Raw genomic sequence first — 16,538 nt, 5'->3', positions numbered from 1 at the left:
CTAGGCAGCAGAGATTTAAAAGGCCTTTTACCCAAACAACCAGAAGGCCCTTTCTTCCTGACTTACCACATTATCCTGTCACACGTGTCTTTTACAGTGGCCTGAAATTCCAATGATGTAGCAGAAACAGTACCATAAATCAAAGTAGACAATTCAGATTCAAGTCCTGGTAGAGCCACTCTCCCAGTTTGGGACCTTAAGTAAGTCGCTTACCCTCTTTGGGCCCATTTCCTTACATATAAATGAGGATAATATTTGCACTATCAATGTTAATCCACAAGCACATATTAAGCACTGCTGTGTGAGATTGTGTTAAACACTGGGGATACAAATACAAAAGCAAAGACAGTCCCTGCCCTCAAGGAGCTTACATTCAAATGGGAGAGGGAGGGAGCGGTACATTCACAGGTAAGAGAATTAAATATAGACAAAATGAATACAAAGTGATTTGCTAGTATTACCTACTAGCAAAATTATGAAAAGCTTCTTGAAGAAGGTGGCATTTGTGCTAAGCTTTGAAGGAAGCTAGGAATTCCAATAGGCAGAGGTGAGGGGAAAAAGGATATTAGACATGGGAAGTAGCCTATGCAAAGGTATGGAGGTGGGAAATGAAGTGCCATATAAGTATATCGGTTTGCCTGAAACCTAGACTTGGAAGGGTAGTATGGAGGCAGATTCTGGAGGGCTCTAAATGCCCAAAAGAGGAGTGTTCATTGTATCCTAGAGGCAGCAGGGAGTTTCTTGAACAGGGGAATGATGAAATATTAATAGTATCAATTTGGCAGTTGTGTGGGAAATAGATCAGAGAGGAGAAAGACTGGATGCAAGAAGACCAATAAGTAGTTTGTTGCAATAGCTTTGTTGTTGGGTGGTGGCTGGGTGAGGGGAGAAGAGAGACCATTAAGGATTTGGCAGCTGATTAGATACAGGGTTAGTGGGGTGAGTGCAAGTGAAGGCAAAGGTGATTCTTAGATTGAAAACCATGGTAAGTGCCCTTGACAGAAATAGGAATGTCAGGGGAAGGGAGGAATTTTGAGGGGAAAATATTTTGGGGGGGATAGTATTATTTTCCCCAATTATATGTAAAGACAATTAAAAAATAATAAATATTTGTAAAGTTTTGAGTTCCAAATTCTATCCCTCCTTCCTTTACCCCTCTCTGAGGCAGTGAGCAATCAGATAAAGGTTATACATATGCAATTATGTAAAGCATTACCATGTTAGTCATTTTCTATAAGAAAACTTGAATAATAGAAAAAAACAAAAGAAAGTGAAAGCATGCTTCGGTCTGTGTTCAATCAATATCAGTTCTTTCTTTGGAGGTGGCTAGTATACTTTAATATTAGTCCTTTGGGATAGCTGAGAATAGTTAAGTCATTCAGTTCTTCGCAGAACAATATTACTGTCACTGTGCATAATGTTCTCCTGGTTCTTCTCACTTCACTATACATCAGTTCATATAAGTCTTTCCAGGACTTTCTGAAATCACCCTGTTTGTCATTTCTTATAGCACAGTAATACTCCATCACAATCATATACCACAGCTTGTTTAGCCATTCCCCAATTGATGGGTATTTCTTTAATTTCCAATTGTAAAGACAATTTTGAATATTCATTTTTACAAAATTTTGAGTTCCAAATTTTTCTCCCCTTCCCTCTTCCTAAAAGAGTAAGGTTATATCATGTAAAACGTATTTCCACTAGTCATAGTTGTGAAAGAAGAAACAGACCAAATAAAAAAAACACATACACATACACATACACATACAAAATAAAATGAAAATAGTATGCTTGGATCTGCCTTCAGAGTCCATCAGTTCTTTCCTTAGATATGGATAGCATTTTCTATTGTGAGTCTTTTGGAATTGTCTTGGATCATTGTATAGCTGAGAAGAGTGAAGTCATTCATAGTTGATCATCATACAATGTTGCTTGTGTACAATGTTTTCCTGATTCTGCTCATTTCACTTTGCATCACTTCATAAAGATCTTTCCAGCCTTTTCTGAAATCTGCCTGCTCATCATTTCTTATTGCACAATAGTATTATTCCATTACATTCCTATACCACAGCTTGTTCAGTCATTCCCCAGTTGATGGGCATTGAGGGGAAAATCTTGAGATTAGTTTTAGACATATTGAATTTGGAACATAACAGTGAAGCTGCCCAGAAGGCACCTGGAGATGGAGAAACAGAGTTCAGGAGAGAAATGAAGGTTGAATATATGTAGATTTGAGAGTCATCAGCAAAGAGAAAACAGTTGAATCCATGCAAACTGATGAAATTACCAAAAGATAATTTGAAGAGAAAGGAAAAAGATGACTCAGGACAGAATCCTGAGGAATGATCCTAAGAAGGAAACAGAAGGATTCATCAGGCAGATATAGGAGAACCAGGAGACCAATATCCTGAAAACCCGGGCATAAGAGAATACACAGAATGAGCAATGTCCAGAGCTTCAGAGAAGTCAAGAAGGATAAGGAATAAAAAAAAAAGTCATCAAATTTAGCATAAAAAGATCATTAGGAGCCTTAGAGAGAACAATTTATCAATTAACAGAGAGGGAAATCATATTGCAAAAGGTATAGACAGGAGTGGGATGTGGAAAAAAAAAAAGGGGAAGCACAAAATGGAGACCATTTTTCCCTCTAAGAGTTTGGCTGTGAAAGGGAGGAGAGATAGAGGACAATGATAGGAGCAAGTCAAGGATTGTTGAACATTAGGGAAGAAGAGAGGATAATGGTCATTCAACATTCTAGTGGCCCTCCTCTGGACATTTTCTGGCTTATTAATGCCCATCTTAAACCTGTAGTACCCAGAAGAGAATCCAGTACAGCGTAAGTATAGTGGGACTATCTCCTCTCCATTCCTAGAAGCTATGTTCCTCTCAATGCAGCCCAAGATTCCATTGGCCCACTACCTTACACTGTTGACTCACTTTGAGCTTGCAATGCACTAAAAAACCCATAGATCTTTTTTCAGAACAACTACTGTCTATCCATGCCTCAATCATCTTGTGAAATTCATTTAGTGTATAAGATTTTGCATTTATTCCTACTGAATTTCATCTTCTTATATCTAGCTCAATGTTCTATCTCGTGAAGACCTTTTGGGATCCTGACTCTCTCATCAGCTATGTTTGCTAGCCTTCCAAGCTTTGTGTCATCTTCAAATTTGATGAGTATATCATCTATACCCTCATCCAAGTCATCAATAAAAATGATAAAAAGCACAGGGCCATCTGACTGTGTTATTGCCAGATCCATATCTCTCCATCTTCTCTACAAGAAGAGAATTAGGTTAAATTAGGAGGGAGAGAGGATGAATACTGGACTGTGCCTAGTAATTGTGCTCTACATAGTCACCATCATAAGCAAACCATGGACTTACGTATACCTGTCTCTCCTTTTTTTCTTTTAAAAAATCTAGATAAATTATATCTACAGAATTCCTCTTATCTACTAGTTTATTAATCCTGAGGTTAGTCTGGCATGACCTGTTCTTGATGAAGCCAGGATGGCTCTTTGTAATCACTGCTTTCCTTTCTTGGTGTTTGTTAGCCATCTCTTTAATGATAATTCTAGAACTTTCCCAAAATGAAGTCAAACTCAATAGCCTATAGTTTGGAAGGTGTGTAATTTAAAATTCTAAATGTGGGTTCTAATCTGTTCCCCCCGTTTTTGGGGAAACTGACTAAAGTCACTGATAAAACAAGTTTAGGTTTTTAAGGGTTTATTGAAAGATAGAGCAAGATTGAGAACAGAATTCCAACAGCCTGGCAATCTTATCTTTCCTCGATTTTCCTGTGAAGTCCTCTGGAGTCTCTCTCTCTCTCTCTCTCTCTCTCTCTCTCTCTCTCTCTCTCTCTCTCTTTTCCTCCCCACCATGGTGAAGTCAGGAACCAAAAGCAACAGAGCTCTCTGCCCAGGCCCTCCTTCCTCCTTCCTATCCCCTCCCAGAAAATGGGAGGCTCCTCAAGTTGATTGGCTGGTAGCCTTGATAGTACCCATGAGCAAATGTCACTTCCTGACATCAAGGAAAAGCCACATGGCCTTGCCCTCTGAGGCATTCTCCTTATGGTGGAGCTTTCCTATAGTAAGTCTCCAGTAGGTGGCATCATTCCAATCATTACAAAGGGAAGAAGGTTTTAGCAGGGGTAATCTAGGTTTAAGGGGAAAGTTGAGTTGGTTAACTGCACAGAGTTCCTTAATCTGGGGTCCATGAACTCTTAAAAATATTTGATAACTGCATTTCAATATATGGGTTTCCCTTGTAACTCTATGTATTTTGTTTCATGCATTTAAAACATTATTCTGAGAAGACATCCATAGGCTTCGCCAAATTGCCAAAGAGATCCATGACAAAAAGAGGTTAGAAAGCCCTGTATCTAGGGTCAAGATTGAGAAGGGAGGAAAGTGAAGCCTGAACTAACAGATCTTAGAAGGTCACAATTTAGACAATGTGAGGCCATGGGTGGGCAGAGAGGTTTTTGGTTTTTTTTTTTTTTTTTGTGGGGCAATTGGGGTTAAGTGACTTGCCCAGGGTCACACAGCTAGTAAGTGTCAAGTGTCTGAGGCAGGGTTTGAACTCAGGTACTCCTGAATCCAGGGCCAGTGCTTTATCCAGTGCGCCACCTAGCCACCCCGGCAGAGAGTTTTTAGGAGGAGATAGGATGTATAAGATATGAAAGTGTGAAAAAAAAGAAGGGTGGGGAACTAATTTTTTTTTTTTTACAAATTCTGCTTTCTCCTTTTAATTTGTCATTTTTGTTGTTATCATTTCTATTGATATCACCTTCATTTCCAAATATATATCCCTTCCACTACCCTGCCCATTGCCCAACAGACCATTCATTGTAATAAAGACTATGGGTATTCCACACCCATTGTCTCCTACTTCTGCAAAGAAGGAAGAGAGAAAAAGAAATTTTCTCATCTTTTGTTCAGGGCCAAGTATGACCATTATAATCATAGAGTAGTCTTTTTTTTTTTTTGTGGTGGTGTTCTTTCCTTTTATGTTGTTGTAGGCACTGTTTATATTGATCTCTTGGTTTTGTTTATTTCTTTCAGATCTGGCTCAGATACTACTTCCCATACTACTCTGAATCCTTCATGATCATAATTTCTTATGGCTTAGTAATATGTGCCACAGTTTGTTTAGCCATTTTACAATAGATAAGCATCTCCCCTGTTTCTAGATTTTGCTCCCACAAAAAGTGCTGCTATGAATACATTGGTATATATAGGCCTGAAGACAAATTTCTTAGGGTTTCATAATTTTACTGAGAGAGGTCATAAATTCAGGGGGCAGAATGAGACATTTTTTGAATGAGGTCAATGAGGGGAATTTGTTTTGTTTGAATGCATATTTATCACAACGAATTTTTTTCTTCTTTTCTAGTGGGGTAGAGGTGGTTTGGGAGAGAAATTGATTTCTGTTCATTTAAAAAAACCCTTTGATTAAAACATAAATAACTTCAGTGCCCTATGCCACTGGCACACCAATACTCTGGTTGCCTCTGTTGAAAGGTACCTCAAAAAGTTGTGAGGAAAGTGCTTTGCAAATCTTAAACTGTTATGTAAATGTGAGTTATTTAATACAGTAAATTCTGATAGTTTTATTTAAGACCATTACTTAAAATAATTAAGTTGGTCAGTGGGTTTTTTTGTGTGGTTTTTTATGGTAAGCCTTATCCCACACCCACAAATGTGAGCATTAACAAACCCTACTAACCATGACTAAGAACAAATGGATTATAGAATGAAAGTGTTGATTTGTAAGCTGGAATTAGCAACTCATCAGGCAGGAAATGCTGTCATTGGAATGGTTTTCAGGGGCTCCAACACCAAGATAACAAAGTCCTGTCATGGAAGTATTCTAAGAATACCAGATAATCTATCTATTTGCCTAGAATAACCTTGTCTGTGTTAAAGGTTAAAAAGACTACAAACCTTTATATTTGGGGCTGTTAATTTCTTCATTTAAACCCAAGGCCTACTCTAATTTTATTCATAATAAATCATACTCAGCAAAATTTAGAAGTTACCAATTCCAAAACTAACTTCTTAAAAGCTCTTTCCTGCCCCCCCAACAGCCTCTACTTTACCTATGACATCCTCTCATGTTATTTATTAAGTTGATTAGTATTTACTAATAATATCCATCCCCACTCCTTATTAATAATCAATCAACAAGCATTTATTAGACACCTATCGTGGGCCAGGCATTGTGCAAGTTGCTGGGGGTACAAATATAAAAAACTCAAACTGCTTTGTCTGCTTATTTTGGGAGACAGCATATATGGCTTCCCAAAAAGGGGTGATATTATGACTTGCATGCAGTAAGTGAGGTAGGGGTGTGCAACCAACCTTACTTTCTCCAGAGCCAACTGGATCTAGTGGCAAAATATATAGATGTTTGTGTTCTTGTGTATGTATGTATGTATATATGTGTGTGTGTATATATATGTGTATATATACATATGTACACATCCATACATCCATACATCCATACATGCAGGACTGGAGATGGCCCTGGTTGTTTTTAAGGAAATTGGGGTTAGGTGACTTGCTCAGGGTCACACAGCTAGTTAGTGTCTGAGGTGATATTTGAACTCTCTCTGATCCTCCCAACTTGAGGGTCAGTGCTCTATCCACTGCACCACCTAGCTGCTCCAGTACTTGAGTTAAACTAAGAAACCAGAGATTCTAAGAAGTGGACTCGAGGACGTAGTACATTGCAGCCTGCCAGGGAGACTGTTGTGAGGACAGCCTGTGCAAAATAAAACATTTCAAAAGCTGAAGAGAAGAGCCTTCGGGGACAGTAAAAGCAAATTTTGATAAAGACTAGCCTAAACAATAACTGGCACAAGACCAAAAAAAAGTTCCCCCAAAAACAAACCAACCGAATTAGCCAAGGGAACAAGTATCTCAGGGCATGTGTGCCCTGTAGATTCCCGCACTTTGCACCCTTTGCTCTTTCCAAGCCTTGGGTAAACACTAGGTCAATAATTTTGTTGGGTTTGAGCCCAGTATTCTTTTGGACACTGCAGAGGGGTAGTTTTCAACGTGGAGTACTAGCTCATCTAGAGCCATAAACGTGAAACCTTACTTGGGAGAGCAAGAAAAGAAGGGCCGAGGAGCACAGCCTCAGGAAGCCGAGGGAAGGGCATCCAGAAACTCGCTTGACTTTCAAGCCCGGGTTACTGCCGAGGAAGGAGAGGAAACATAATAAACACGGCGAGCCTCCTAAAAGCAAATTTATACAAAGCCAAAGGCGGCTGAGGGAAGCCTTCGCTGTCTGCTGCAAAGTCCACAGGGCAGGGCATGCCACACACATGTAACCCAATGCTATACACGATTGCAAGGATGCTGACTCCTCAGCCCCCGGGGATCCTGCCCAGAGAGGGTTCCCTCACCCCACCCCAACCCACCCCGCCCCGCTCCACCCAGCTGTGCAGCACTCCTCAATCCATCCATACCCAGAATAGCCCAGACCACATTCCTGCTCTGAAGTTAAGCCCAGTATTACATTTTCATGCACCAACTGCCGCGTCCTAACGTCCCTTGTACGGCAGTAGCCGCCCGTTACGTTCCCCGTTATTTGTCCCCGACTGCAGTTTGATCCCCAAACAAGCCATTTTTTTTTTTTTAAAGAACCGAATCCTTTTCAAAGGAATTTGTCTGGCGAGTTCTATTCTCCCCCCCCCCCCTCCCCGCCTCCCCAGCCCCCGCACTTCATCAGAGACTTGCAATCCTACAGCTGTCTCATACCCCTGCATTCATGCAGGTTCTGATTACTATGCGTTCTCTTGATGTTCAACTCCTGTTGTGACCCAACACCCCAGAGGCGGAGCGAATAAGCTGAGACGTCAGGGCAAAAAAAAAAAAAAAAACCATCCTAGCCATGCAAGCTCTCCCTCTGCTCAGCTGCTCCCAGCCCACATCCATGGCTTGTGTGACAGCATCGGAACACAGAAGCCGCGTTGAAATGCAGTTAGCAGTACAGCTGGGAGACGGGCAAGAGGCGATGGTCCAGTGACGAAAATGAGCTTGCCGTGAGCTTGCTCAGGTCGACTGCGGTGCCTGCCAGGGGCCCGGGGCTTCTCCTTGCAGCAGTGCCGGGGCTCGGTGCGAAAATACCCTACGCTGCAACTCAGTTTCTCCTGGTGACTGCGGTGTTTTTTCCCCCTTCTTTTTTTTTTCTTCCCCTTCCCGTGTCCTCTTCTCTAGGATGGCGGAGGCAGAATTGCACAAGGAAAGGCTGCAAGCCATCGCTGTAAGTCTAGTTTCATTTTACTTGCTCTATTGTCTGGCAATGGAGGGGGACCTTGAGTTTCGGGGTTGGGGAGGGGGGGAGCATTCCGGCGCAGTAGCTGCATTGGCATGCTCTTGAAAAAAGAAGTTTCCAAGGATTCGCTTTGCCTTTTTCTTTAGACGTGTGCATAAAGGTCAGCACATGCATGTTTCTATCTATATGCACCCATATAAAACTAAAGTGTGCTTGGCACTGGGGATGTGAATGGGGGTGAATTAAGAGCAATTAGTACAGGGGTTAGAAAGGAGATGTCTTATTTAAGGACTGATGGGCGACGGGAAGGGAAAGAATGGAATGGTTTAAAAATGTTCTCATGCCGTGCCCAGGAATATCTTTGCTTTATGGACTCGGAGGGTGGGGAAACTGAATTAGAGGGTGATTTTACTTTCCCTGCCATTCTCTCAGCTAAAGGTTTAAAAAAGTATGTGGCTCCCCAAACTGCTAGAGTAGAATGCTACTATCTCACTGAGCTAAATGTCTGGATGCGGTTGGAAGCCCTGAGCCTCACCTCCCCTTTGCTGGTGTCATATGAAAAAAGGGCACACGAAAGGGGGGGAAAATCCAGTTTATAAAATGGCCCACGCTTGGCCACAGCTTAGAGCTCCTGGGATTTGGGGGTGATCTTAAAGCAGTTTCCGTCCTAGGGCTTGGATATTCTAGACACCTCGTCTAACTGGGTTCAAGGCAATGCCTTTTGGCAAAGTTCAGATGTCCGTTCAAAAAACTTGTGCAATATAGGGTCGCTGAATGTGCTACTTGGGTCTTAAAATGCCTAAATCTGTCGAGATTTTAGCCTCCCTTAGACCAGTGTTACCAATGATCAACAGATGTTGTGTTTTTACTATAAAGGCCACAGCTGGATTATATATTTCCCTTGTAGATGAGGGAATGATTACTGCTCTTATAGGGAAGAAAGAAAAAATAGGTCTAATAACATCCTAGCACAGTAGAATTGCCAGACGGAGAGTGGATTAAATATGTCTTCTGCCCCAAAGTTTCTTGGGGGAAAATATAAATTTACTGGAGGGGAGTAGGGGGTGGTACTTTGCCAGCAAGGTATGGTTTGGTTTTTTTTAAGTTTTTCTTTTCCCCCTCCAGCAGGTTTTAAGCCATGTCTCTGATGGAAAGGGGCATTAGGGCCATGCTGTTTTTTCTCTTTAAGACCTCTGGCATGAAGAGAGGCTTTGTGAGATTGAAAGTCTTCCTTCCTAACTCTTGAAACTCAGATTCTGCTCTGAGATGCCACTGGTTAAATTGAGAGGGTCACCTCCAACAATACCTAACCTGAAAATTTCTGAAAACTGGGGCCTCCAGAACTCAATAAGCTATGTCATTATGTATGGCGCATGAAGTCACTCATGGCTTCAAGACTCCATAGCAAGCCAGTGTTGCCAGTATGTCATGCCCTTGATAAGAAAAGGGATATTCAAATCGTGGTGCCATGTAGATAGCTGATGTTTTGTTATCAATGGCATAATAGGAGGCTGTAACTGGAGTTGGCATTGAGGCACAGAGAACTGAGTGAGTTACAGGCATCCTAGATAGAGCCTCTGGTGATAGATGCTCCAGGCTTCTGCTGAGGGCTTCCTTCACATAGCTGTCACATTTCTGACTTGGCATCCCGGTTTCCTTCGGTGAATGGCTAAGCAAAAGCTGGCGCCCATTTAAAGACAGGCTTTCTGCACATGGAGAGAGGCAGTGCAGGTCTTCTTGTGCCAAGTGTCTCAAAATGTGACTGACTAATCTGAGCAGTGGCAGCTAGGGTTACTTTAGGAAGGAGTTTGGCACAATCTTTGAGGATTTTCCTCTGTGTGTGTGTGTGTATGTATACATATGTGCACACATATGTATACATATATATCTTCTATATCTGTTTATGTATATAAACCTATACACACATATTTTGTAAGAATATGGATATCCCTTGTGCCTTTATAATTCTTTGTGAGTAGATCTGGAGGCTTGTCAGTGTCAATTGCAAATAAGCAAATCGACAGATTTTGACAAATACATGTCCTATACTTTCCAGGATTGCTGTCAGTGTGGCACTGTGGAGGAAGATTACATCATTTTGGGCTGTAGGCTCTGGGACCTCATTATCTAGTTTCATTGGTTTTTAACCTGGGGTCTGTGAACTTTTAAAAGAATATTGTTTAATAACTGTTTTTTTTTGGTATGATTGTTTTTCTTTATAAGCCCATGAATTTTGTTGAATGCTTTTCAAAACATTCTGAGAAGAGGTTCATAGGTTTCACCAGACTGGAAGAGGGCTCAGTGACCCCAAAAAGGTTTAGAACCCCTCACCGGGTTGTTTTCTGCCACCCCTATTCTCAGGGGCATACTTCCTCGATGCAAATACAGCCTAAAGGAGAGGGTTTCCCTCCTTATGCCCAGACTTGCAGAGGAATAGGGGTATCCTTCCACCTTCCCTGCCTCAAGCCTTATCTCCAGGACCCCGGATACTGGAAGAGCTCCCCAGGGAAAAATAAAGGCAGCTAGGTGGTGTAGTTAATAAAATTTCTGAGCTGGGAATCAAGAAGACCTGCGTTTGAATTCTGACTTATTAGCTGTGTGATTCTGGGCAAGGTACTTACCCTCTCTCAGCCTCAGTTTCTTTATCTGTAAAATAGTGCCTACCTTACAGGGTTGTGGTGAGGACTAAATGTGATAACATATGTAAAAGCCCTCTGCAAAACTTTAACGTTTTCCATAAATATTCAAGATTAAGATGGAAGTGTGAGAAGAAATCCCTATCATCTGGAATGATGTTACATAGATTTCCTCAGGTTCTTGAGGCAGGAGCACTTTCCTTTATCAGCTCAGACAGGGTACCAGCACCCGGTGCTATGGACTCAGAGCCCAGTTTGAAGTGGTAAGAGATAGGAAGCGGGTACTGGAGGCCCCCTAGGTGAGTGCTTTATGATTATGACAGATTCACAAACAAATATTGTATTTCTTAAGCACCTGTTCTGTATAAGACACTAGTAGAAGAAGGGAGATTATCTGTAAATACCAACTGGCATGGGGGAGATTTAGCACTGTGATAACTAATGCTGTGAAATAACAGATAGTCATGTTACCTAAAATAATCGGGTCACATGGTGACTGAACAATTCACCTCACTAATTCATCCTCCATTTCTTCATCTGTAAAATGAGGGGATTACACAAAATAATTTCTAAGTTCCCATATAGCCTTAAACATATGGTCCTACAATGATCTCATGGTCTTGGACAATTTTAATTTCCAAGCAAACCAGTCCTTCTCCATCTTCTACTCTGCTCCAACTGTCTCCAAAATTTTTTTTATTGTGCTCTATTTGAGTTTTTCAGCTTGAGTCTCTTATCTGGAAGCCAGAAATGGATTATTCTTATCTTTATTTCTTGCCAAAACCAAGAGGGATTGGAAATCACATAAGCAAGATCACTTAAAAATCCATTTTGTCCAATTAGTCAATCAAGCAACAAACATTTATTAAACACTTGCTATATGCTAGGCATTGTGCTTAGCACAGTCCCTGGTCTCAAGGAGTTTACAGTCTAATGGGGGGAGACAGCATGCAAACAACTGTGCGCAAACAAGCTAGAGACAGAATGTGTTGGAGATAATCAACAGAGGGCCTCCACTGTTCTCTTTGCTATCTCTCTTCAGCTGGGGGCTTTATGATTACCTTTCCTTGTTTTAGACACGAAAGATTAGATAGTCTAAGTACGGAAGGAGCCCCAAAGAGTCTCGGGCCAAGAAAGTGTCTTTGGATACCATGTCTGTATCTTCTTTTCCCCATGAGCAGTGTGGGCGATTCAGAATTCCTGAGGGATGAAGTTAGAACACTACTAAGCAGCCTGACATGTACCGTTGGCATGAGGAAACCATGAAGCCCACTGGTATTAGTGGTAAGCTGGGGGCCCACATCCTGTTACAAATATTCCAAGAATTGGTTCAGTGGATGTAAACCGTCCAATGTCAGTTGTATCTTAATGAATAACGTTTGCATTTTGAAGAGGCCACTGAGACCAAATGGAAACCAAATGTAGGGAAGGAAGTGTGGTGTCTGAGCTTTGAGAAAGGATGACAAAAGCATTCCCATTCCACCGGATCCAAAATTAACCTGCTTCTCCCTTCCTCCATTGAGTTATGATATAGCCTTGGGGTCAACTTGGGAAAATGCATTCTGGGGAAAAATTCATGAACATCCAGGCTGTAATGCCCTTTGGCTTATAACAGATGAATAAAGCTTGAGAATGTGGGTGTGCTTAAGCTTTAATTTGGAGCCAATTTATACCACATTTATACAATTTATACAACAGAGCTCCGATCTTGACTCAGCCCCTTCAACTCCAAATCCAGTGCTCTTGTTGTACGATTGCCTGTCATGGAACACTACAATCTGTAAAAAATTGAAAGTGAGTATCACCCAAAGGCAGTGGATATAGTGTAAGATGGACAATACGTTCCGAGGAGAAGTGGAGTAAAGGATGTCATCCAAAAGAAATATTAAGGGGCAGCTAGGTGGCGCAGTGGACAAAGCACTGGCCCTGAATTTAGGAGGACCTGAGTTCAAAGCCGTCCTCAGACACTTGGAAAAAAAAAGAAAGAAATATCAAAGTGAAAATGGAGCTGGGCTAAGAGCAAGGCAAAGCTCAAGTGCTCCGCTGGTATCTTTGCAATGTCAAGAGAAGGTGAGGAATACTTCCCAGAACATTGCATGGAATCCCTGTGGCAGACATGGGAGGGGATGGACAAGAGGCTTGTGGGATAGATAGGCATGAACATGTTGGGGTTGGAGAGAATCTCCACATCAAGGAGATCTCAGACCTATATGAGTAAGTGCTGAGGCAATATAAAGTATAAAGGTGGATAGTGTTAATCAAGGAAGGCTTTCAACAGGTAAGTATTATTTTTTTGTTTTGTTTTATTTTGTTTTTGTGGCAGGTCAATGAGGGTTAAGTGACTTGCCCAGGGTCACACAGCTAGTAAGTGTTGAGTGTCTGCGGCCAGATTTGAATTCAGGTCCTCCTGAATCCAGGGCAGGTGCTTTATCCAGTGTACCATCTAGATGCCCAAGTATTATTTTTAAAGGATAAGAGTCCAATGAACTAGCAGAAAGGATGGGAGAAGACTTTGCAGGTGAAAGGAATGAGAAATCTGGAAATGTAAAAAAAAATCAGTGTAGATTCAGGGCTGTTGATGAGTAACAATAAATGGGAAAAAAGGAATAGAGATAAGGGTAGTTAGTCAAAATAGTATACAGAAGAATTTGAATTCACTAGGCTAGGAAATAGGGAGATATGCAAAGTTGTTGAGCAAGGAACTGGTGAATAAAAGTTTTAAATTTTTTTTAGAAAAATAAGGTTTGTCTCATTTTAATGTTTTTCTGATTAGTATTGGGACTACTTATTTAATATATGACCAGGGTGATAGTTCAGCAAGAAAAGAGTATTCTTATTCTAATTCTTGTTCAAATGAAAACGTTTTATAAATCATAAGAAAAAAGGATAATTCAAAAAAATTCCTTAGACCAAAAAGTTATTTTTGTTTTGAGTAAGCATCTCAGTAGGTTAGGGAACATTTTTTATTGAAGCGACTGATTTTTGACCATTGTGAAGAACATGAAGACAGGTAGGCGACTTTAGATACTTTGTGGTTGGACAGTAGTAAGTATCCAGAGTTCATATAAATATTTAATTTAGTAGTTTAATTGTCCTCAAAGAAGACAAGCAATGGGAACAATGCACAAAGCGAGAATAGGGTTTGCAATTCTAACCTTGCTGGATGTTTGCAATCTTGATACATGAGAAACATGCATCTCAACATTCCAGCCCTGAGCCTGCTGGGAGCAAAGACCACAGTGAACTCTGTGGTGCACTGAGAATCATAGCTGCCATCTGAAATCAACCAAAGCTAAGTATGTATTGATTAGGTTTTGGCAGCATTTAGAAGAAAGTCAATTCTCAAAGCCAATTCTCAGGAGATGTGAATGTTTCAGTTTCCAAGTTACCTGGCACTACTATTCCCTGGTGCTATCAGCATTTTTATCACTGCTCTTGCTTATGGGATTTTTGCCCTATCAGTGAGTTTGAATGGTTCTTAGGGGAAACTGAGGTCTAAAAAGACGAGATGACTTTACCCCTGGTAACACAACTCAGAAGTGGCAAATTTAGAACCTAAACTATGGTCTTCTGGCTCCAAGGTTAGTGTTTTCTTCATCATACCTTGCTGCCTCTCACAGCACCTAGGTTGGTACCTTCCACTACCACATGGACAGGAAAAGGAAAAGAGTGATGCAAAGAGCAAAACCATGGGAATTTGATTGCTGTCTTCATATATTGGAAAGACTGTCATGTGGAAGAGAGCTTGTTTGCATCCAGTTCTTATCTCCCCATTATATTCTAAGCTTTTTGAATACAGGAGCTGTCTCACTCTATCTTTTTATTCCCAGTTACTTGAGTATAGCAGCCACTTGATAAAATTTTGCCAAATTGTTGATAAATAAATAAACACAAACATTTATGCAGAAAAGTATAAGTTCATTGGGTTGAGGGAAGGAAGGCAGAGATTTTAATGGGCAGAGATGAGGTGGGGGTTCATTTCAGTCATGTTGAGGACAGATAGACTGTAAAAAGGTGTATCACAGAGAAATGGAATGAGGTGGGGGGGAGGATGAGGATGGAGGGAGAGGAGAGGAGATGGGGAGGGTGGAGGGAAAGAGAGATGGAGGAAAGGGAGAGAGGGGAAGGAGAGAGACAGAGGAGGACAGGGAGGGAGGGAAGGAGAGAGAGGAGGGAGAGACAGAGAAAGAGAGACGGACAGGCTAGTCAACTAGTTTGGTTGAACCACAGAGTATGTTGTGGAATAGGTAGATTCCATAATATATTATGGTATAGTAATAATACCAGCAAGGTAGGCTGAAGCCAAATTGTTAGCAGCTTTATCTGACAAACACAGAAGTTTGTATTTTATCTTAGAGTCACTAGAGATTTTTGAGCATGGGAAACATGTTTAAATCAGTGTTTTAAGAATATCACTTTCTCAGGTCTGTGGAAAGTGAATTGGAGAGAAGAGACACTTCAAGTGTAGACACTAATTAGGAAGCTATTGTGGTAGTCCATGGTAAGAAGGGATGAGAGCCCATACTTGGTTAGGTGTTTTGTGAGTGGTGAGAAAAAGAAAGATGTAAGAAATGTTGTGAACGTGGAATCAACAAAATTTGGCAATTGATTGGATAGAAAAAGTAGAGTGGAGGTTGAATGGGACATTGCAGACCCAGATAACCAGAAGGATGGTGTTGCTATTGGCAGAAAGAAGGAAGTTAGGAAGGTGATGCACTTGGGGGAAAAGATGAGTTCTGTCTCTAGCAAACCCATGTTTGAGATGCCTATGAGATCCAGTTGGAAATATCTAAAAGGCAGTTGGTATGGGACAGGAGTTCAGGAGAGAGACTGAGGCTGGATAAATTCATCTGGGAATCATCTGTATAGTGATGATAATTGAACCCACAGGAGCTGATAAGATCAACAAGAGAAGAATGTCAAGAACAAATAGTGGAGGTCCCAGGACAACACCTTGAGGAAAACATTTGCGACATGGATTTGGATCCAGCAAAGGAGATTGAGAAGGAGTGGTCAGACAGGAAGGAAGAGAACAAGAAAGGAGATAAGTCATGAAAACTCGAAGAAGAAAGAGTACTTAGGAGGAAAGGAAGGCTAAAAGTGACCAATGCTAGAGAGAGGCCAAAAAGGATGAGCACTGAGAAAAGGTTATTGGATTTAGCAGTTAAGAGATTGCTGGTAACTTGGAAGATTGGAAAGAGCAGTTACAGTGATGAAGTTTGGCTATACGGCAAAAAGTGGAGGAGTGTGTAACGATTGGAATGACGCAACCTGATGGAGACTTACTGTAGAAAAGCTCTGCCAGGAGGTGAAGGTCTCTGAGGGCCAGACCATGCGTCTTTTCTTTGGCGTCAGGAAGTGATGTTTGCTTGTGGGAGGAAGAAGGGGAGAGCCTGGCGCTCTGACTCGCTCTCTTTCCTGTGGACTCTGGTGGAGAGCGGAGCTAGAAATGCGCTCTCCCTTTAATAGATAGATGAATGTAGGCCTTTCTCTCTCGCTTTACCAAATTCTTATTCTCCCTAATAAATGCTTAAAAGTCTAACTCTTGCTAAAGCTTATAATTTATTGGCAACCACTCATTAGATATTTTAGACAGACTAGCTAGAAATTTCCC

The 16,538-nt window shown here is 41.2% G+C and overlaps 1 protein-coding gene across 7 annotated transcripts in view; it reads left to right on the top strand.

Moving 5' to 3' along the window:
• The first annotated feature begins 7,766 nt into the window (after positions 1-7,766).
• PALM2AKAP2 (PALM2 and AKAP2 fusion) overlaps positions 7,767-16,538 on the top strand; it is a 561,773-nt gene continuing 553,001 nt past the window's right edge. For 2 of the 7 annotated variants that reach the window (XM_043965488.1, XM_043965460.1), the window contains exon 1: positions 7,854-8,276. In XM_043965488.1, coding sequence (XP_043821423.1) covers positions 8,232-8,276 — 45 coding nt within the window. In that variant the 5' untranslated portion in view covers positions 7,854-8,231. Of the gene's footprint in view, positions 8,277-16,538 lie in introns of all 7 variants that reach the window. The other 5 variants (XM_043965532.1, XM_043965523.1, XM_043965514.1 and 2 more) reach the window with 5 other exon arrangements.

This window comes from Dromiciops gliroides, chromosome 1 (assembly GCF_019393635.1).
Source record: "Dromiciops gliroides isolate mDroGli1 chromosome 1, mDroGli1.pri, whole genome shotgun sequence".
NCBI lineage: Eukaryota > Metazoa > Chordata > Mammalia > Microbiotheria > Microbiotheriidae > Dromiciops > Dromiciops gliroides.
Note: the sequence above shows the minus strand (reverse complement) of the source record. Positions and strands in the feature narration are given on the sequence as shown.